General features: G+C 45.1%; 1 protein-coding gene across 2 annotated transcripts in view; it reads left to right on the plus strand.

Moving 5' to 3' along the window:
• The window catches only part of cpne5b (copine Vb), a gene marked incomplete at both ends in the record, with an annotated part of 80,813 nt that overhangs the window by 33,987 nt on the left and 24,326 nt on the right, over window positions 1–22,500 (plus strand). For both annotated transcript variants that reach the window (XM_083667509.1, XM_083667508.1), the window contains one exon: window positions 13,802–13,865. In XM_083667509.1, coding sequence (XP_083523635.1) covers window positions 13,802–13,865 — 64 coding nt within the window. The remainder of the gene's footprint in view (window positions 1–13,801; window positions 13,866–22,500) is intronic.

The raw sequence follows: 22,500 nt of genomic DNA on the forward strand, positions 1-22,500 counted from the left end.
TCCAAAGGCACTGTACATGTTACCTCACATAGTTTACACAGAGAGTAAAGAGCAATGCACAAGATTGATTTTCCCTCAAGTGACGTTTCTGCATTCCTGACGTTCCCTTACGTTTGGCAGATATTGCTTTCACTTTGTATAAGGTAAGAAGATCTGGGCGTGACTCGACTCAAGGTGACTCGAGGATTGGGTAAGGGTGAGGAAATAGTGGACAGCGTTTGGATTCATTCCATCTATACCCCCGTAAAGACACTCTTCAACCTTTGTGACCTTTTTTCCCTCATGCACTGTCTTTTCATTCCTTCAGCTTATTAGAGATCACTTTCACAACCCTACACTACTATTGCCTGCCAGAGTTCGATCCTGACAGCAATCTCACTTCCCCAAACTCCAATTTTAACCTGTGACTTTGGTTTAAGATCCACTTACAGTATATTAATAGATTTATTCTGGCTCTCCTCCCAAAAGATCTATTGATTGGCACTTTGTTAGGGGTCACACGAGCAGGATAAACCTAATTCTTAATCTGCATCTGTTGGATATCATCTGCAGAATCATGCCCACTTCTATGAGTGAATAAATTGTGATGAGAATTTCTGGTCAACTAACTTACAGAAATGGAACTCTTACATTTGTAGATCCTAAACAATGCACTCTCACTCTATCTTTCCCCTACTCTCTTTCCCTCTCCATCTCACTTTCTCTCCCTCTTTTCTTCTAAATATCTCTCTCTCACATTCTCTCTCTCCCACCGTCTGTACCCCTCTCTCTCTTCTATTCCAGTGCCAGTGTGCTTCATGTCCCCCCCTCCCTCTCACCTGTCATAAAGCAGCACATCTCTCTTCGTTGGTATGGCTACCAGCTATTTCTGACCCACCGTTGGAGCTGGCTCGGCGCCACTGTGCCTTGTAATTACCTATCTGTAATATGCAGATGCACATAAACGCATACCTGTATAATAAGGTCCTGTTGCATCTGCTCCAGTTGGCCCTTTGTTGGCTGACATTTTGATGTGATAAGGGCCATATTTTTAGCTTGTTGGAAAAAATGACATTTTGTTCTGCACCTGAAGGGGGCTGGTTGGGCTTGGGGCTCTGGGGGGGGGGGGGGGGGCTAGGTTGTAGCTTTGTGTCTTTGACCAGGAGGGATATTTCACAGGCAGCAGGTAGCTCATCCTCTGAACCAGGGCAAATGACACGCCTGGACCGGGCGAAGGGCCAAATGTTTGTTTTTGTCTTTATTTTCAGATGGCTTTTGGAGAGAGCTTAAAAATACCTCCTGTGTCAGAGGCGTGGGTATACAAGCGTTTAAGCGACTGATAAGTTGCCAAGCGACAACAGACAATGCCACACTAAGATGCTAAGACTCTGGTCCTTTATATAGAGGGATTCTTTGAGCAAATAAACAGTACTTCCCCCTGAATACCACCAACCCTGCACACACACACATACTGTATATAGTATACCTGTATATACCTGTGTCCATCACATCATACACACACACACACACACACACACACACACACACACACACACACACACACACACACCCCTGATTATCCCCCCAACATGGCATCCATTCAAGAACAGATGAAAAGTGAAAAGAGCCATTGGGGTGCCAATGTGGCCCGGCAGGAACATCCATCACCCTCCTAAGTGAAGAAGGAGCCCCCCACAGAGTCTTACCCTCCCACATCTCCCCACCCTCCTATGGTGAGACGGCCCCACCCCCCTCAGGGATGGTGCCCCAGTGGAGATCTGGAATGTTTGTTAGATAAAGCTATCACAGCACCTCCCAGGCTGGCTCACAGAAGCCAAGGCCACACTCCCCCCCCCCCCCCCCCCCCCCCCCCCCACACACACACACACACACTATGAAATATGTGACCCCATACTCCTCACTCACCATGTCCATCCACTAAGAGGTGTGAACCAACTCAGACACCTCTCCCCCAGTCAGCTGGTTAGTTACCACAGACGAAAGACAGGCAACAGTGTCCCTATCCATCTTCTTCCTGGCCAGCCAACCCCATCCGTAAAGTGCCACTGGTCCCAGTTTGCACAATTTTCATCCAACTCCTCCTGTTATCACCCACACATAAGCACGTGGGGCCCAAGAGCACTTAGATCCCCCCAAACAGCTACATGGCACATATGAATCACGAAAAGGGTTGTTATAAATGTTTAATCAGGTTGACTGGGGAAGGACAGGAAGAGAGTGAGGCAGTATTACCTGTATAGCTTTTCCACTATCGTATATATTAGAAAGTGGGGAGGTATTCTATGTGACTTGATTTGAATGAATTTAACTGAGACTTTTGACACTCATTTCTGAAGAGAGTCTGTGTCGTCTTGGTGATTGGATCCCTGGTCCCTGCTTTAGGGATGGAGAGAGGTTGGGTGGTCTGGACACCTTTTGAAGAGAGATATCTGGTAGTATGATTATGATGAGTATGATGGTAGTATGCCTGGGTCTGTGGTGAGGAGTCCATTGTGTGTGTGTGCTTCCTCCTCCTTGGGGGTCGGGTTGGTTTTGGAAGAGTAATGGCTCAGAGTGTAATTACCACTGCAGGGTCTCTTTTTCTTTCCTAAGCCCTCCTCATCCTCCCTTCTTTCCCTCTCTCTATCCCCCCTCTTTAAGCACCTGTGTGATGGATAGTTTGTGGTTTTACTAGAGTTATTCCTCCTTCCCCCTCTGTCCAGGAAGTTGTAAAAAGAGCCTGGGTAGCTTGTCACATACAGATGCAATGGAGAGTGGTGTGTGTGTGTGTGTGTGTGTGTGTATGTGTGTGTGTGTGTGTGTGTGTGTGTGTGTGTGTGTGTGTGTGTTTGTGTGTGTGTGTGTGTGTGTGAGTGTGTGAGTGTGCGTGTCTCGTGGGCACGATAAGACAGATGATTTATTGACACACTAAAGTGGAGGATTGGAGGATCTGGTTTAAGACTGTCATTGAGAGAGAGAGAGAGAGAGAGAGAGAGAGAGAGAGAGTGAGAGAGAGAGAGAGAGAGAGAGAGAGAGAGAGAGAGAGTTCAGTTTGCCCCTGCTTTGCGAACCCTGCCAAAAGCCATTGTTGAGGCAATTTTGGGGGATTGCAGTCCCCTGTGGAGATCCATCAAGGTGCACTACCATGGGTTGGTGACGTCCTGGGCCCAGTTCATGGATGTCTCTGTTTCAGAGATATGTGCTGCTGGGCTTCTCCACATATCATTCAAAGGTCCCATAGTGAGGAGTCTCCCTCAACTCCTTCATAGAACATGGGTTACATTTGTAACCTTTAGTTTTGGGACCTCTAAAATGGTCACATGTTTTAAGCCTAAAAATACATCTGGTACAGATCATAAAAACTGTCGAGAGATACACATGGTCCAACAGCAGGGTCTGGCTAGACAGATGGTGTGCTGATATTTCCCCACAGACCTCGCAGGGCTATCAACAGTCTGATATACGATATAAAGAGGAGCAAATGGAGACTAAACAAATGTTAATATCCAACTGCTATGTTAATTCACCAGCTTTGCTGGATGACAAAACAAAATGGCAACCTTGAAATTATTGTACATTTTTAATGGAGTTGAAAGGATTAAAAAACCGTTGACAGCAATTAGATGAAGAAATAAAGACATTTATTTTACAGCGTGTGTGTGTGTGCGTGTGTGTGTGTGTGTGTGTGTGTGTGTGTGTGTGTGTGTGTGTGTGTGTGTGTGTGTGTGTGTGTGTGTGTGTGTGATTTGATGAACTGCATGATATTTTGGGCATTTTTTGAAAATCAAAGCTACTGTACACGTCTCCCCTGATAGATACTTGACTGAGAACCATCCATCCTCTCCCCCTTGCTGAACTGTGCATTCTGAGACTGATGGTTTGCTATTGTGCATTTGTCATTATAGTGTATTTGTCAGGGTGAAAAATCATCCCTTGTCAATGCTCCTGTGTTCAAGTTGTCTCAGAGCTCCATTTCCTCTCTCAACAGACAGCTCAAATCTATTCCAATAGCAGGAGTCTGCTGACTTACTAAACATTTAAGATTTAAGAGTGGGGAGGAGGGGGAGGATTTTTCATCAGGTCAGGTCAGGTTGACCTTCGACCCTCTCAACTCTAGTTGGTCCCTGCTGAGAAGGAGTGTTGAGACAAGCTTGACCCCGATTTGAGAGAGAGAGAGAGAGAGAGAGAGAGTGAAAGTGACAGTGAGAGTGAGAGAGATCAGAGTGAGAGGGAGAGAGAATCCACAGAAGGCTCCCTTCAAGCATGCAAAGCAATAGAGCAGGAAACACCGCCATTTTGTTGTGAAAAAAATCGATTGCTCTCCAAAACGAATTAAGTGGCCCAGCAGCACTGATGGCAAACAAAGCATTAGAGAGTTTGGCTGCCGTTGTTACGGAAATAATTGCCTAGGGTGTCATTTGCTCTTCCCAACAGGAGTGAAAAAAACAATAATTGCCTTTGGTTCACCTTCCTGGTGTTTGCAAGCGGAAACTAATTAAGCAGATGGAATGATTTCTGTGAGCTTGTCTGACGTGCACTGCTTTGAATGGGCCTCTTTGAATATTGTGTTCTTTTCATAACATAACTGGGCATTTGATGCATAAAGAAATTAAGTTGAGAAAATCTATGCCACTACAGCATGTACTGCCTCAGCTTAAACAATCCCCCATCAGCAAAGAAATACTGTAACAGTATTAGCAATGAACGCTTGGAATAATAAGAGACATCAATCAGACACCGTATTGTAGCTAATTATCTTTCCATTTTACTGCCAGTCTTTCACACTGACTAAATCTGCCTCAAAACAACAGGACCCCCTGAAAGAGATGGCAGAGCTTGCTCTTTGAAATATACTCCATTTGAGTTGAGGAAGAACCCTGCTGTACCTTGCTGTGCTGTGCTGTGCTGTGTAGTTCTATTTCCTTCTTACAGAGAGACAAAGGCACAGCAGCAGCCATTTCGGCTCCACTGCTCCACAGTTTTTCTCTGGGAGGCTGCCTGGTGTCCCCTCTGCTGTTTGATTTATGGCATATTCTCTTCAGTGCCCCCTGTAATAAAGTCAAATGAGGTCTCGGATGGCTGAGACTTTGTAGAATCAGCAGGCTGTAATTGAGGAGGATTCCCCCAGTCAGGTTCCCCACTCTTTCTGCACTGTGAATTAGTACTTTGTGTTACTTTAGTGGAGTTTGTGCCATTGGTGAGTAATTGTGTGGGAATAATAGTTGCTTTGCTTTGCAGTATAGCGCTGCACTTTTAGTATGCACTTAATGTTCTAGTTCAGGGGTGCACAACTCAAGCCCTCAAGGGCCACAGTCTTGCTGGTGTCTCCCTGCCACTTGATTGATCAGTTTATGTCACTTATTGTCCAGAGAGCACACACACCTGGATTCCCAGGTCTCTATTAGTCACTGACTTAAAAGGCAAGAACCAAAACCAACAGGCTTTTATGATGGGATTGACAGGTTGTGAATCATGCTCTGATGGAATGATTATCTATTATCAATAGTGTGTCAGTATGTTGGCTTGTCAATCGTTATTTAAAAACGAATGGGAATGACCTCTGCTCATTACTCACATTTACAAGGATCAGTAAATGTCAGGCAAGGGATAGTAGATTAGCATTGATGCGTCTCTATCTGCCCAGGTCCTAATGAGTATGGAAGATGAAATATATGAGAATTTGAATGTATGGGAAATAGGACAGACCATTGATGTAGGTTTGCTGCAATGTGCACTTACTGTATATTATGAGCTCTCTCTCATGGTAAGAAAAGATCAGAGACTGCAAATGAGACTGGATCTCAGAGATATGCAATTACACTGCATGTATGACTCTGTGTGTGTGTGTGTGTGTGTGTGTGTTGTGTGCGCGGGTGTGGTTTCAATCATGCTTCTCTGCCGCCTAGACATGCATGACTCCTACAAAATCATTTGATTCTTCAGATGAGGTCACACATTCCTTTACGCTAGATCATCACCAATCTTCACTCGGGAGAAATACCAGACGGCGAGTAAATGAAACTTGTAAGCCAATCACCCAAGGTCTGAGGTTAATAGACAATTGCTTGCATTCTGAGTTTTCTATGAACTTTTTTGTCACCTTCCCAGTTTGAGTCTGGAGAAGAGAAGAGAAGAGGAGACGTATTTGTCTGCATTATAGGAAAATTAAGCCAGAACGAGGAGGAGGTTTATTTGCTTTGGAGTTCATCTAAGAACTACTTAAAAGCAAATTTAAAGTACAGCCCAGGCTTTAATTCCTCTTCAGCTCATTAATCCATCTCTGTGTGGCTGAAGTCCTGCTGCTAGGAAACCCACTCTTTGAAAGCCTTGTCCTAGGGCTGGACTAATTGGTACAATATACTAGCTCCCTGTTGTCCCACTAAAGAGAGCTTACATCTTACATAGAGTATGGGAATAACCAGGTCAATCAGGCTTCTGAACGTCAGCAGACTATAGCATAATAAGAAGGGTGATCACTGTGTGGGGGTGTTAAAACTGTAGCTGTGATTCAGGGATCCTCCAAGTACACTCAACATGTACTGCTTACACACCCAACCATCTGGCTAACTGCACCATGGTTGCTTGTGAAGGCCCATCCTTGATGTGAACACATGGCAGGTTGTGTGTCTTTACCATATATTCCTTCACAGCCGTACTGTATATATCTCTGGTAAGGAGAACCCTCATTCCTGTAACATTTTGAGAAGGCATTTTTGCAAGCATCTGACTCTGCTGAGGTAAGGCTACCCATAATTCGGAAAAAGCTATAAATTAATCTTCTCGTGCTCGACTAAAAAGTTATCCCTCTTGGCATCTCTGAGGTCTAAACGGACCGGCCACCCAACCCCCATCCCACTCCTCATGCTGCACAGTAGGCAGCCTTGAAGGTGAACAGTCCTCTCTTGTCCAAGGGCATTGAAGGAGCAACAGAGTGACAGGGGTTTCTTACAGAGCATAAGGGGCCACCGTCAGACATAGAAGTTTAGGGCCAGGAAATGCCATTATCCACGCCGGCTAATCCAATGACATTAGCACACTTCAATGGCAAACCTGCAAGGCAAACAACCGTGAAAAGAGTTGATCACAGTTAGCCGTCCACCTAGATGTTGGGAAGGGTTGGCCATAAACACTGGCTTTGGCCTCCCATGGATCTCTTGCTCTCTTGCCTCTTACCACTTGGTCTATTACCTGTCCACATGGGTACCGTTAACTGTGACCGGTAATCATCACCTCTGGCCAAAGTAGGGGGCCTCCTTAAGTGTTACAAAAATGAAACACTCACTTACAAACTTAAAACTGTAATATTCAGACATGACAGCATTCTATAGTTAAATCTGGCTTACTACTGGCTTCTACTCAAAGAGAGAGAGGAAATGAGAGAGGAAATGATATATATATATCCCTCCCCTCTCTCTCTCGCTCTCTCTCTTTGTCTCTCTCTCCACGGCTCCAAAAGTCAATACTTCTCACATTCTGTTGTTTCTTGCCGACTCCATCGACTCCTTTCCTTCCATTATATACTGTATCTCCCTCCCTCCCTCCTCCCTGCGTTGATCCTTAGTTCATCGTTCAGGCCTTGCCTCCAGCTGCTCTAAGGACATCCATCAGTAAATCAATGGAGGCCATTCTCAGTGGAGTGCCACTGTGTCTTTGTGTAAGGATTCTAAGCTGTACTGTACCCCCTCCTGTGTGTTAATGGTGGTGATGCTCATTTCATGCCCTAGCCTTTTGTCTTGGGTCATTTGTCTTGCCTGTACTACGGTCCTGCTCAGCCTGATTTTTACTTGTAGGTAACTTGGTACTTGGTTGCACATTTTATAACAGAAATGCTATCCTTCCACCGTGTTTTCAAGCAGACTTGCGTATCTGCATGTCATATTGCAATGTTTAGTCACAGCCAACACAAACAGCTAGGGAGTATTACACTAAACTCTGCAAATATGGACAAACTTCAGGACGGATTTTCAGGACGAAAATAAAGTAAGACTAACGTGTTGTGGTAGCCCATTTGGATGTCCATTGTGATATATTTCGCCCACGCTCATAGAAGGACTAAGATAGATTTACAGCTGTAAACTTTCTCCCCTCTGTACGTTATGGCTCCATGAGAATGAGAAGCCTGTGGCAATGTTATGCACACTGTGTGACTGTGAGTCTCTGACAGAGTAGACAGAGTAGTGCATTAAAAAGCTGTTACTGTGAAGGAGTGTGTGTGCGTGTGTGTGTGTGTGTGTGTGTGTGTGTGTGTGTGTGTGTGTGTGTGTGTTAGAGAGTCTGTGTGTGAGAGTGATAGACAGCCAAGTGCAAAGAACTACATTCAGGTTTTGACTTATTTGTACCTGCTGTATTCTCTCACCATTTTTTAGAACACATTGCAAAAACGTACATTCCGACTCATTAATCCCTATCGCTGTACATACATGTTATGTGGGTGTTGAGGAAATGTAAATTATTGCATTTGATTTGTAGAACAAAGAGCTTAGCTGCATGGCTTCAAAGCCTGTCAGAAGCATTGGGGTTGTATTCAAAGTGCCCATCTCCTGGTAACTGCTTTCACATTCTTTGAGGGGGAAGTTTGCAGGCCACCACAATGCCTGTAAGAAAACACAACTGGTTCTGTAAATTAATAATGTTTGTTAATACCTTCTCCTGACAACTTCCCTTTAACCCAAAGACTCAAAGTTAAAGTAAAATCAATTAAATTCAGAAGTGTTCGGGAAATAATCAGATTCTACAAATATTAAATGTACCTAGGATATCTCAGTGGTAATAATTTGTGCAGATTGCATATACAGTACACCTCATCTCTCCTCTCTCTCTCTCTCTCTAGCCAGATGAATATGTAAAGATGTTCCCTGTTCACGGCGCCTCTCTCTGTTTTTGTTTTTCTTTGTCTCTCTCTAAAGAATTGTATAATTAAAGATTCTCACCACTGAGTGCAGGGGCGGTGTGTGTGTGTGTGTGTGTGTGTGTGTGTATGTGTGTGTGTGTATGTGTGTGTGTGTGTGTGTGTGTGTGTGTGTGTGTGTGTACATGTGTGTGTGTGTGTGTGGGGGGGGGGGGGGGGTGGGTTGTGTGTGTGACTTGCTTTTAGGGTTCAGAGGAAGCGTGAGATGGCACACCAGTGGACTGTAATTACGCAGCTTGTGTCTGTCTTGGTGTGTGGGTGAATATCTGGATGAAAGGAGAATCACACTAAAAACCATGAATACATCAGTGCAAGTGTGCGCACGCACACACACACACACACACACACACACACACACACACACACACTGTAATTGCAGTACATGGTCCTCTACAAATTCCTCCTTTAATATCAGTTCAAAAAGAGCTCTGTCTGTTCTCTGGTCTTTGAAGCTGTGTGTTAATGGCCGTATTACGTATGCCAAGGGATGGAACACATTGCTGCTCACATACATATGAGTTTTTGATGCAGAGGGAGTGCACCTCTTCAGTGGTCCTTCTTCAGGTGAGAGGGGGCGTGCATCTGAATTTGATTAGCAACACATCAATGACCAACACATATTGCCTGGGTCGTCTGTGGTTTGCTGCTCTGGGTTTTCAATAAAAACGTGGGACAAAAGCCTTCTCAAGAGGCTCTCTCTTGATATGAAGCTGTGTTATACAGTATCAGTAGTTCAACTTCACATTGAAGCAATACTGTGATTGTGCCCCCGCCGCAATCTAATCGAAGGATGTGACACTTTTTGTTTCCATCAGTCAGATATGCTACTGAGAATGCTAAACTGCAATGAGGTGTGAATGGGACCTGATTTGATCATCTCTGTCTTGCTCGTTCCCTCCACAGGCGAAGCTCTCTGAGATGATCTACAGTACATTCAGATAAGAGGATCATCTAAATCCTGCAGGAGACAGATTGCTCTGTAACACCAGATGTGTTTTCTTCCTTGAGTGTGAGCCTGGTGATGCAATCAATTATGTATTCATAAAATACAGCTGCTCACCCCTCAGGGGCATCAGGGGTCAAAAGGTCTCTTCACTGACCAAAAATGCCCAAACAACATTGTAATATGGAACCTTTAATCCATAAACCAGTGAAACCTATGGTTTCAGGATATTTTAGAGGGGTCCTCAGTATATAATGTCTCACATTCTTAAGGAATAATGTTTAACCATGAACACAAAACGTGATTCTTGTCACATGCTGATATTTCACGATAATCTTCCATGTTCCAAGTTCCGATTTTGGTCCTCTTCCAGACAGTTTTGTTCTACAACAGTTGACCTTGTACTGTTGTAGAACTGTTGCTGCCTCTTGTCCATGATGACCAATACAATATGAGCCATGGACAGCAGCAGGTCAATAGTCTGGTCTCTCCACCGCAGCCTGTGAATACAGGTCAGACAGGACTTCCCAGACTCTTTTGTTAGTTTGATTTTTCAGTTCAATAAAGCCCAGCTATTTTTGGCAGCCTTGAGTGGAAATGGATTCAGTGTGAGGAAAAGGAGGAAGAATGGGAGAGGGCTTGCAGTTACATAGGCCTTTGTGGCACTCTCTGAACCAGTGGTTGGTGATTTTGGTAGGGTGCAGGTAGAGGGCAGGGTAGGGAGATACAGGGTGTGTGTGTGTATGCGGGGGTAAGGGTGGTATTAGAATTTCTAATTGGTTTGGTCAGAAATGTTCTATATTGAGGAGATACACCACTCCCTTGATTTGAAATTGGTTTTGCAAGAGACAGGAATAATGGTGCCAGTCCCACATGGGGATTACAATTACCACACAGTTTTAGCGTCACTGACCGATATCGTTTCTAGGATAGTTCTCGCAGACTAGAGTGAGAGGAAGGCTAGGACAGAGCCAAATAAAGTGTAGTTTTAAGCCATTACAACTGCTTTTATGATCAAATAACTGCAAAACAAATGTTTCTACACACTTTAGGGATATGAAAAACTGAAAGGAAAAGTTGCTAATCCATATAATAAATAAATTTACTGCCCTCCCATAGGTGATATGTCTAAAAAATACAGTGTTTGGTCTCTCCATTTGTAAATAAGCCAATACAGTGGCTCTGTGGTGCATCTTCCTTTGAAAGAAGCTTTGGTTTGGTCTCTTGTGAATATTTGAAGATGACTGGGCTGTGTGTCTCTGAGGAGAGAGTGGGCGGAGGGCTGCAGTGACCTATGTGTATGTGTGTGTGTGGAGGACTGAACAGAGACTGCCAGGAGGTTTCCTGCGTCACAAGCCCATGTTTCCATCAGGCTGCTTTCCACACCTGACAATCAATAGCAGTTTCTCAGGCTGAAGATCGAAGCTCCTACAGTAGTTTATCCCACAGACACACACACACACACACACACACACACACACACACACACACACACACACACACACACACACAAAGGGCAAACATACACTGCTTAATGGTCCTTTCACAGGTGGAGTGCACCCTGTCTTGTCCTTATCACTCTAGTGAAACATCAGAAAAGGAATAAATAATAGAAACACCATTTTTTCTCTGAGGAAAGAAAAACACCCCTCCACCTACACACATCAACACTCAGCTGAGAGGCTGTTAGGGTCTCTGTAAGTTGTCTCTTTTACTCAAACTCTTGTCGACCTCTGCTCCATTGCAACAAACAAAAAATGTGCGACTACATCTTACATCCAAACTGCATACAGTACGTTTAATATTGAATCTTGAAACCAAATCAACAACTATAGGCACTCGGCAAGTTCAGACTCTCTAGGCTGATGTCATCCATTTAAAGGTCAGCAAATGTATTCCCGCTCAAATGAGCTGGCCTTGGCCCGAAAACTGAGGGGATGACTCAAGATAAGTGTAACGGTTTATCTTTGTCGTTTTTTCTCTTTGCCGAATGTATTTTTTTGTACCGCGAGTTACCACATGGGAAATGCCACAACACATTGCACTTTTAAGAGGGACTATTACCTGTTTATTGTGTTGATATGATACAATTGATAAAACAATGTTGCGACCTACCTCTGAATGACCCCTGTGCTCCATAGCTAGATGACCATGCTGTCTGACCTGTCTATCATCGAGGGTCCTGACTGTGTGGCTGTGAGGAGATCCTAAGGGACACCTCACCTTTTGACCTCCCCTCAGCACCAGCCTTATACTAAAGCTACATCGCTAACAGCAGCACCTAAATCATTCACAGGCTATTACTCAGAGAGAGGGAGAAAGTGTGAATATTAGATGCCCTCAAGATGAGTCACACAAGTGTTGTGGTCTCGCTCTCATACCAATAAGGCTTAAACACACACCAAACACTCCCACTCCCACGCACACACACACACACACACACACACATCACATTAAGACACAGCCCCCCCTCTTGTGACAAACAGAGAGTCCATCTTGATGAATGAAGCAATTAAGTAACATCCACTGTGGCGACATTAAAGCCCTGTAGTGCTCTATGGACAGATGGAGAGGTCTGAATGGCCGCTGACAATAATGAACAATAGATAAAAACAACCTTTGTATGACCGCACCCTTTAATGGCTGCTGTAATTCCTCGGACATGCTGGGATATTACAAAGGTCAAATGAATAAAGCCTTATCGATTATTGGGAAAAGGACTGTAGTGTCAGTTAGAGCTGCATAATGGTTTTAATGAGCGAACCAGCCTGTGTAGGCTGCAATACGCATTTTAGTCTAGTCTCGTTCTACGCAGACAGATGAGAATATGAAATGTTATTATGGCAGACAATATTACTATAAACAACGGCTAACTAAGGAGATTTGTGGAGTGTTGTTGTTGTTCATTGTGTCCTTTGTCATTTTGTCCAGCATCTTCTCTCAGCCCCTTCCTCCCCTGGAATTTGAATGCCATCTTCAAGGCATTTATTATTATTAGTTATTAATTCCACCTGTCACCGAGGGACCTGTAAAGATCTGTCTGGTGTTGTGTGAACACAGACAGGAGAGAGAGAGAGAGAGAGAGAGAGAGAGAGAGAGAGAGAGAGAGAAACAGAAAGAGAGAGAGAGAGAGGTGTGTGAAGTGTTGTTTATCTTTCAGCCTCAGGTGTCTCCTTGCCTCCCTGCCTGCTTTGTGTTCATAAGTCTAACTTTTACACTCCTTATTTGCATTTTGGCTGCTTTCACTGAGCTGTAAAAACTCAAATTATGACACTCATAACACGCCTGACAGAGAGTGTTGAAATTAAACACAGGAAGAGGCATATAATACGCTCAATGGAGAACATTAATCTGCATCGTAACACGCCATTTCAGCAGAGCTAAAGAAAAGGATCTTATGAGTGTGACATAGAGGGCTGGAGAAGGGTTGCCATTCATCCTGGCAAAGGCTTTATCTAATGGTGAACAGTATGCTATTGTGGGAGATGTTTCTATTACCCAAATGCTAATTCTGCAAATGTTAGCTTGAACAAAATTTGTTGAACAAATGTAATAATCTCCTGGAATGAGTTTAGTCTGAGTTGACAATCTGGAGAGGGAAGAGGGGATGGGGGAGGATGACAAGGCTTCTACGAACTAGGCTTTAAACTAGAGGCTCTGTTCAGCACCAGGGACAGTGACCATGAGCCCACTGCTCAGGGTCAGGGTGTTCCAGAGTATGTGGCAGCTCAACTCAAGCCACTCTCCGGCTGATTCTCATCCTTGCCATCTAATTAGTGTCTGATTCTGACCCAGGCAACCAGGTGTGTAGGCTCTAGACCAACCACTGACATGTGGTCAACGAAGTGCCAGGGAGAAATGAAAACCTGTCCTCACTGCGGCCCAGAAGGACTGAAGGCTGGCTGAAGCTGAACTAATACGGTCACATCTGGCTAAACTTAACCCTGTGTTGCCCTCTCTGTATTCCACAGGGGGATCCTAGGCAAGAAATGTGGCACCATCATCTTGTCTGCAGAGGAGCTGGGCAACTGCAGAGTAAGTACCACTCCACTAATACTGCTGCCTATTACTACATATTACTGTTTATAACTGGTTTATACCTGTCGATCGGGGCCTATAATTGCTCATATTTGCCTGACATGTTGATGATGTACTATAACTGCCTATACTGACTTATTACTGTGCACATTGTACAATGTTGGTCTATCAGGTACTGAGATGTGCTCTGTGCTACTGCTTGTAGGTACAGTGTGAATGTGAATAGATAGGTAGATAGAAACTTTATTTATCCCTAGGGGAAATTCAGGTTCCAAGTAGCTTAAAGACATAGAGACATCACACATAACATACACATACAACACACAACATACAACATACAAACAAGGTATGATACTTAGTTTAGATTCATGGGAAAGTTGTCACGGGCAATGTTTTAAAAATCGATAGATTAGAATGATGAATTCTACAAATATCCCACAGTCTTTTGGATAGAAGCAGATGGAACACTTATGTATTTGTACGCAAGGGATCAATACTCAGACAAAATGTTACAGAGGAAAAAGAAAATCATATTTTGAGTTGTCTTGCAGGGATGGCCTACTGTCACCTGAGGGGGCATAGTGTCACCTGGGGGGGGCATACTGTCACCTGGGGGGGCATAGTGTCACCTGGGGGGGGCATACTGTCACCTGGGGGGGCATACTGTCATCTGGGGGGGATATACTGTCACCTGGGGGGGCATACTGTCACCTGGGGGGGCATACTGTCACCTGGGGGGGGCATACGTTTGGGTTGTTTATTCCTTTTATGTTTTGAGTGAAAGTTAAGTAAATATAGCTTTCCCCTGGTAGTAGATTGGTCTGGTTCAACAATAGATACACACACATACACACATGCACACACACACACACACACACACACACACACACACACACACACACACACACACACACACACACACACACACACACACACACACACACACACACACACACACACACACACTTACTTTGTTTATGGTAGTCCATCTTATCCGATGATGACTTCCACCTCTGCCTCTACTGGTGAGTTTTGGTATGACTGTAGAGTCCAGTTCTTGAGACTACAGACAGTACATGCGAAACTTGGTGTCGGTGGTATCAGACACTTTCGTGACGTTTTAGTTTTCTCTCTTCCTCAAGTCTCTCCACCCGTGCTTGCAGAGCTGGCGCCAGATGGAGTGTTCCGCAGCAGTATCCTCCAGTTGTGTTTGCTGGCCGAGGTGCAGCTGGTTGTACAGAATCTTTCAAGGCAGGCGCTTCTTCAGCATTCAGCATCACGTGGCCGAGGTTCTGGGTTATAGTGGCCTTAAGTGGCCATGCTTGGGCAGCTAGTTTTTGCCACTATGTCCGGGACACTCCGTCACACCAGATTATCCCCAGCATGCACTGGAGGCATCTGATGTGGAAAGCCTTGAGCATCTTTATGTGCCAGCTATATATGGTCCATGACTCACAGCTGTAGAGGAGTATGGAGATGCAGACCGCCTGATACACAGATACCTTTGTACGTATCCTCTTGAGCCTGCCAAAGGAGGCAGAGGCTTGTTTGATCTAGTTTAGAAGTTCCCCTTTGATGCTGCAGTCATCAGAGAGAGAGCTGTCCAAGTATTTCAAAGTTGGAACTGTGGAGAGTGTAGGCCTACTGTTGGTTATGTTGAAGCCAGGTGGGTCAGGTGGAGGAGTGAATGTCCATTGGCATATCACCTTGGTCTTTATGATGTTTACAGGGCCTTCGGTTTGTGTTCCACAAGCGCGCAGTCGTCCGTGTACTGCAGTTCGAGGACATGCTTGGATGTTGTTTTGGTGGCAGCTTGGAACCTCCTGATATTAAAGAGGTTCCCATCCTGTCTAAAATCCACTGTCACACTGCTGCTGTTCTCGATCTGGATCTGCGAAGTAGCGGTGTGACGCATCGCAAGAAGGATGTAAAGCACTGGAGCGAGGACGCACCCTTGTTTCACTCCGTTACGCACTATGAAGGGCACACACACACACACACACACACACACACACACACACACACACACACACACACACACGCACACACATTGTTGCCCCTGCAGCTAGTGTGTGTCAGGGATGGGCTCTGATATATTGGCGGAGTGGTCCGTGTCTAACGAAATGCCACAGTAACATGATGAGAGCTGTCTGAATGGCTCTCCTGGCTCACTGCAGCAGGTTCTATAAAGAGACGCTCTGCTCTGCTCTCTCCCTCCCTCCCTCCCTCCCACCCTCCCTCCCACCCTCCCTCCCACCCCCTCGTCTGCCTGAGTCTCAGATTAGGAGTTCCTGTTGAGTTGCAGCTATCTGAGGCCTATGTCATTTCTATGTCTCTGAGAAGTTGCTTTGATGGTGTAACATATGGGAGAGGCAAAAAGCAAGAAAGTGGGAAAAGAAAGAGAGAGAAAGATAATGCGATGAAGAGAGAAAAAGAGCGAAAGAGAAAAAAAGAGAGAGGGACAAAGAGACAGAGAAGAGACACAGAGAATAATCAATAGAGGGTTATATCATTTCACACTTGGAGTCAACCATCCCTCAAGCTGTAATAAAAGGGGTTGGCTGATCATAATGTGTGACTGAATGGCGTTTAATTAAAATCAAGCCCTCCAACTGACCTTGTGTCACACAGCCGATGGGACTATGCCCACTAGTAGTGTCAGTAGGCCTTCTTCACCCGCACACACACACACACACACACACACACACACACACACACACACACACACACACACACACACACACACACACACACACACACACACACACACACACACACACACTAATTGAACCACTATGTTCCTCTGACTAAGTTCCCCTGTGGTTTGTTCAGGGACACTTGGCCCTAAAGCTTGAGATGAAGTGTCTGTTTGTTGGCCCCTTAGGAGCTGAGTTGAAGCAGCTGCTGTCAGGTTATCAATCAAAGCGTGTTTGCTTGTCGGCCCTACAAGCATCTCAGTAAGAGAGACATACGTAGACCTCTAGGAACTATTTTAAGGAAAGCGCCTGAACGCAGTCTCCTACTGGAGAGAGTAAGCAAGCAAATGTTAAAGGGAGGGTATGATTGCACTCACAGACACACATAATATGCATCAACACACACAAACACACACACAAACACACACACACACACGCACACACACACACACACACACACACACACACACACACACACACACACACACACACACACACACACAGCAAATTCATTTACATTTTAATCAGAGCTGCCTCTGCCATGGCTTACAGATCAATGGGGCATTTGTCTCTCTCCTGTATTACACACACACACACACACACACACACACACACACACACACACACACACACACACACACACACACAAAGAGAGATCCAAAGACCCTGGGTCATCAATCGAACCACAGCGAGATTTTCTTATCATGTTTATCCCCCTCTCTCTCATCCCCCTATCCCCTCCGCTTCAATTGAACTACTATCTCCCCTCTTGCCCTCCCTTTCTTCTCTCCATCCCTCTTTCTCTTCACCCAGGGCCATTTGTCTTTTATCCTCCCCACCTACATTAAAAAGGCAGGTGGGGATAGTGGTAGCAATAGGGGACTTGCATCCCTCGTCTTTTTCCTGCAGTGTTAAATTGATTCAGGGCAATCTTGGTGGGCCTGGGGGTGATTTCCTCAGCGGAGCTGTGCCCTGAGGGCTCATGTTCTATCCGTGAGCGGTGATTTCCTCCTGGTCTGTTACCAGATGGAGGTCATTATTGACTTCTTTATTACAGCAATCACACAGAGGTACAGGTTATGGTAGTGACGGGAATAAAGGTGGTTATCAAAGGGAGATTAAGATTCTAAGGGTTTTGTAAATGCATTATGTTGTTTGAGTGAGAAGGTAAACAGGGAGGGCCTAATGGGGTATTATGCCAGACTGGGAAGTGCTTTTTAATGTTTACTATAAATAGTGGAGGCATACCATTATCAAATATCAATACCATCGGCGCAATACACGCTCTCTCACAGGAGGATGAAGAGTGTGTGTGTGTGTGTGTGTGTGTGTGTGTGTGTGTGTGAGTGGTGTGTGGCATGCGTGTGTGTGGTGTGTGTGGTGTGTGGTGTGTGGCATATGGTGTGCGTGTGTATGTGCATACGTGTGTTTGTTGTCTGTCAACAACTCTCTTTTTCTGTCTCTATGTTTCATCCCCCCTCTCCTACATTCTCCACTTCTGCTTGCTTCTGTTCCTCTCCAGGACGCGCCAGCCTGCAGAGATAGCTAAGACATTTCCCCAAGCTCACTGTCACCATCATTATTCTCTTGTGTATGGATCTACCCCACCCCGGTTGAATATTGATGTACTAATTCAATCCACATTAGCAATTGACTGTTGATCACAGACGTTTGTGCGTGCATGTGTGTGTGCGTGCGTGCAAGTGTGTGTGTGTGTGTGTGTGTGTGTGTGTGTGTGTGTGTGTGTGTGTGTGTGTGTGTGTGTGCGCGCATGTGGAAGATCCTGTGCCTGGCACAGCTGCATTTTTAATGCACGCTGCAAATCCCATCACCATAAACGTTTAATGTGCCGTCCTTTTACTATGTGGTATGTTCCCTGAGGTGCCAGATGCCCTTCCCTCACTCGCTATGGGAATGCTAATGTGCAAACACGCTAGCGTGTTATTGCTAGCTCTTAGCTGCTATAGTTAGCCCTTAGTGCTTGTCCCCACAATCTCTGGGTCAACCCCCAAACTGTTACATTTTATTATATATTTCTCCTCTCCATAAGAGCTGGATTGTTGAAAGCAGAATCCTAGGCACTCATTTCCACTTCAAAGTGGAGGAAAGAAATGGCCACTTGGTTTACAAATACAGTGGTTGAGCGTTTGGTTTAACAGTTGTTATCCTGTCCAAACACCCTCAAGAGGTCGAGATGCTTATGCTTGGAATGTGAACTTAGAGTGTGGAATAACAACCGAGTCAGACAGGCACACTGTACGGCAAATCCTTCTCCGTCGTTCAATATTTTCCCACTGCCTATAATTTGTGCGTATGTGCATGCATGTGTGCGTGTGTGCTGCAACGTGTGTGTGTGTGTGCGTGAGTCCCCGGTTGAAACCCAGCTCGTTACATACAAAAAATATCATGACGAATCTTACTAAATTCTCTTCATTCCAAGAGAGCGTACAAAACATAAGCCTACTGTACCACATTAATTGAACATTTCTGTGATATTAGTGTTAAATATAATTTACTGTGATATTAAAAAAGTCTTAAAAAGTCTTGAAAAATGTAAGGGGCGCAAGCTAAGTCTACAGTATGTGCGTCTTCCTGAAGAAATGTTTTTCCTCTACTTGTCTGGGATGTTTGTATTTTGGGATACATTTGTATGTATCATTTCCCATCTCTGTGGGTTTAGGTGTGTGTGTGTGTGTGTGTGGGGGGGGGGGGGGCAACAGAAAGCTAAGCTAAGCCTCTAAGCTAGCCTCCTGCTGCTAAATGACTGGAGGCTGAGAGACAGAGACAGACACAGAGAGAGGGAAAGGAGGAGTGAGAGGGGGACAAAGATTAAGAGACAGGGAGAGAAGAAAGAATGCGTGTTTAAAGTTAACAGTGCAGATGTGCATGTGATGCACACAATGCAGTCTATTGTCAGTCTGAATTCCCCTCTGTTGCCAGTTGTTTAGACAAGCAGGTAGACATGGTACAGTAGACAGACAGGTTGTTTTGGTGAGGATGCCACAGGGAGCAAATGTCAAGGATTTGACAGGCCTGTGATTGTCAGCCACGGGGCATGTCTCGGCCTACGCAGGCCATTTCGGGACATTTAAGACCTCACCAAGTAACAAATGTGAGAGCGAGCGTGCGCACACACAGACACACACACACACACACACACACACACAAACACCCCACAGCATTTTCAACAGGAACATCAACCACAAGGGTGGGAGGGCAGGAGAGATGATGTTAACACTCTAACATTAACATTAAATCATGTACTGTAGCATGGCATCTTAAATTTGATGCATAGTAGCATCTCATATGGGGATTGAAACAGCAACCTCTGCATTTATAGCAACATGCTAACCAGCTGAGCTAGGAGGGGTGGGACAGAGGGATGTAAGCCAAGGAAAGAAGGAAAGACATCAATCGTTTTGGTAGGAGAGAGAGAGAGAGAGAGAGAGAGAGGGAGGGAGGGAGGGAGGGAGGGAGGGAGGGTGAGAGAGAGAGAGAGAGAGGGGGGGAGAGAGAGAGAGAGAGAGGGGGGGGAGAGAGAGGGAGAGAGCAAGAAAAAGCAAGAAAAAATAGAAAAAAGGGGAAAAAGAGGGAAAAGAAAGAGACACCCCACGGAGGAGAGAAAGTCGTACATAAAGAGGTCTGGCTCCTCCATGCCAGAGGGGTGTCAGAGAACAGACAGCTGGCCCTGTGTGATGCATTGTTGGATAGCTGGAGGACTGGTGTTGTGAGTTAGGGTTAGGGCACTGATAAAGTTCTCTGCCAATGGAGCGGATAGGAATCAGGGCCACTGTGAAGTGGAGGGTGTTGGTACACACTGGGCAGAACCTGGCTGTGTGTGATAATGAGACAGGGGCCTCTTGTAGGTGGACACACACACACACACACACACACACACGCACACACTCGCCCCTACTCACACACTCGCCCCAACTCTCAACATCACATCACACACTCAGCCAATCATTCACGCAAGCTGCCCTCGCTACAATATTAAAAATCCATTAGCATGTCATCATGAGCACGGTTGCTGTCCAGTTTAGTGCCTCCTGGCCCTACAACAACAACAACAACAACAACAACAACACCAGTGGAGGGTCTTAATCGTACAACTGTCCACTGTTCTGGCACTCAAGATAATAAAGCTACACCTGGTCTAAATGCTACCCTGGCAGTGGTTCTGGCTGGGGAGCTGAGAGGATGGGACGATGAGGGGAGGAGAGGATGGGGGGATAGATAGCAAACGAGTGTGAGGCTCTTAGGAGGTGTGAGGTGATTTATATTTGGGGGCTGTATCTTCTAACGGCGCTGGCTTGGGTAATGAACGAGTGGAGGAGAAAGTGCACGGTCAGGCGAGTTGGAAAAGCCACAGGGAGAGCAGTTATTGTGGTCGGTTTATCGTCCAGCATGTGTTGTTGCTGTTTTGATTCATTGAAGGCATATGCAGTATACTAGTTGTTATGGTCTCTGTGAGCTTTATGTTTGAATGCACCAACGTTTTCAGAGCCTCTACAACAGACAGATTGTCATGGCGACCGTTAAACTATCTCAAACCCAGGAGGCCAGAGTCTGTCACACTCTGGGGGTCCCTATCAAATCTCTAGAGGTTTTATACAGTAGTTACCATAACAAAATCAGAAGCGATTTAGTCTCGTTCTAAGACACTACCGTCCCAAATGTGAAAAAGGGTCAAACTTGGCCTTCATTAACCCTTTGAACCCCACAACCTGCCGGCGGGTTTGAAAGGCATGTTGTCTTTAAAAAATCGCCAAAATTACACCATTTATCATAGCCAGAAACAGTAAAAATCGTAGGGTTTTCAAATTTCTGACGGTCCTTGAACTAATCATGTGTGCCGAACGCTTCCGTCAGGAAAAATAACCAAATCTATGCTTAAAATCGTGATATTTCATCAAAATCACTTTATTCTACATGTCTTATTTAAAATTTTGCCAAAAATAAACCGTTTGCACAATCCAGTTTCTGTAAAAAAAAAAAAAAAAAGCCTCAGCGCATCTGGGAAGCCTTGAATGACTCGGCTGAGACCAACAGTGATGTCATAAAAATTCAGCAAATATTCGGCTGAACTGCAGGCTGGAGCAGAGAGGAGAGGACAGAGAGATATCCAGACCATCCACACCTGCCCCACCATCCAGACCATCCACACCTGCCCCACCATCCAGACCATCCACACCTGCCCCACCATCCAGACCATCCACACCTGCTCCACCAGCTACACCATCCGCACCATCCACACCTGCCCCACAGACCTGCATCCCAGTGGCTATAAACCCAGATGTGGGAAGGTCGAAACAAGCCACAGAAGGAAGGCTTTCCTGTGTTCTATGCAAAAAGAAGACTGCATGGAAGTGCAGAAAGTGTGGTGTGGCACTGTGCCTGATTTTACACAGGAACTGCTTTGGTGACTGGCATGACTCTGCATGGTGAAATGGCTTTCTAGAGTTGCAGAGTAGTGTGTAGAGAAACCTGTAAATAGTTCAATATCTATAGCAAGTGGAGCCCCCCTTTTTTTTTTTACCAATATTGGTAACACTTGGAAAAATGTTGTGTATATAGATTCCATCTTTTGTCAATTTTTGAAAAATAAATTATCAAAGAAATTCAACTTAAGTTTTTTCTTCTTTTATGATCTATGACATTCTAACTGTGTTATACTGCACAAAATACATGTTTGAGTTCTCCCTACTTCTAGCCATGATTGTGATGTTTCCATAGAGGTGCAGGACTTGCAGGTGCAGTGAAAAATGAGCCCACAGTGCGTAAAAATGTGACAGGAGCAAAAAACTCCCAGAAACTGCTTGGGGTTCAGAGGGTTAAGTCAATAGAAAGAGTGTTGAAAACGGATGGCGCATACTGTAGGCACCGGCTTTACTTTACATCAATAGCACACCACACCTTTCAGATTCTGAGCGACG

The sequence above is a fragment of the Argentina silus genome (genome assembly GCF_951799395.1).
Source record: "Argentina silus genome assembly, chromosome: 4".
In the NCBI taxonomy this organism is placed as follows: domain Eukaryota; kingdom Metazoa; phylum Chordata; class Actinopteri; order Argentiniformes; family Argentinidae; genus Argentina; species Argentina silus.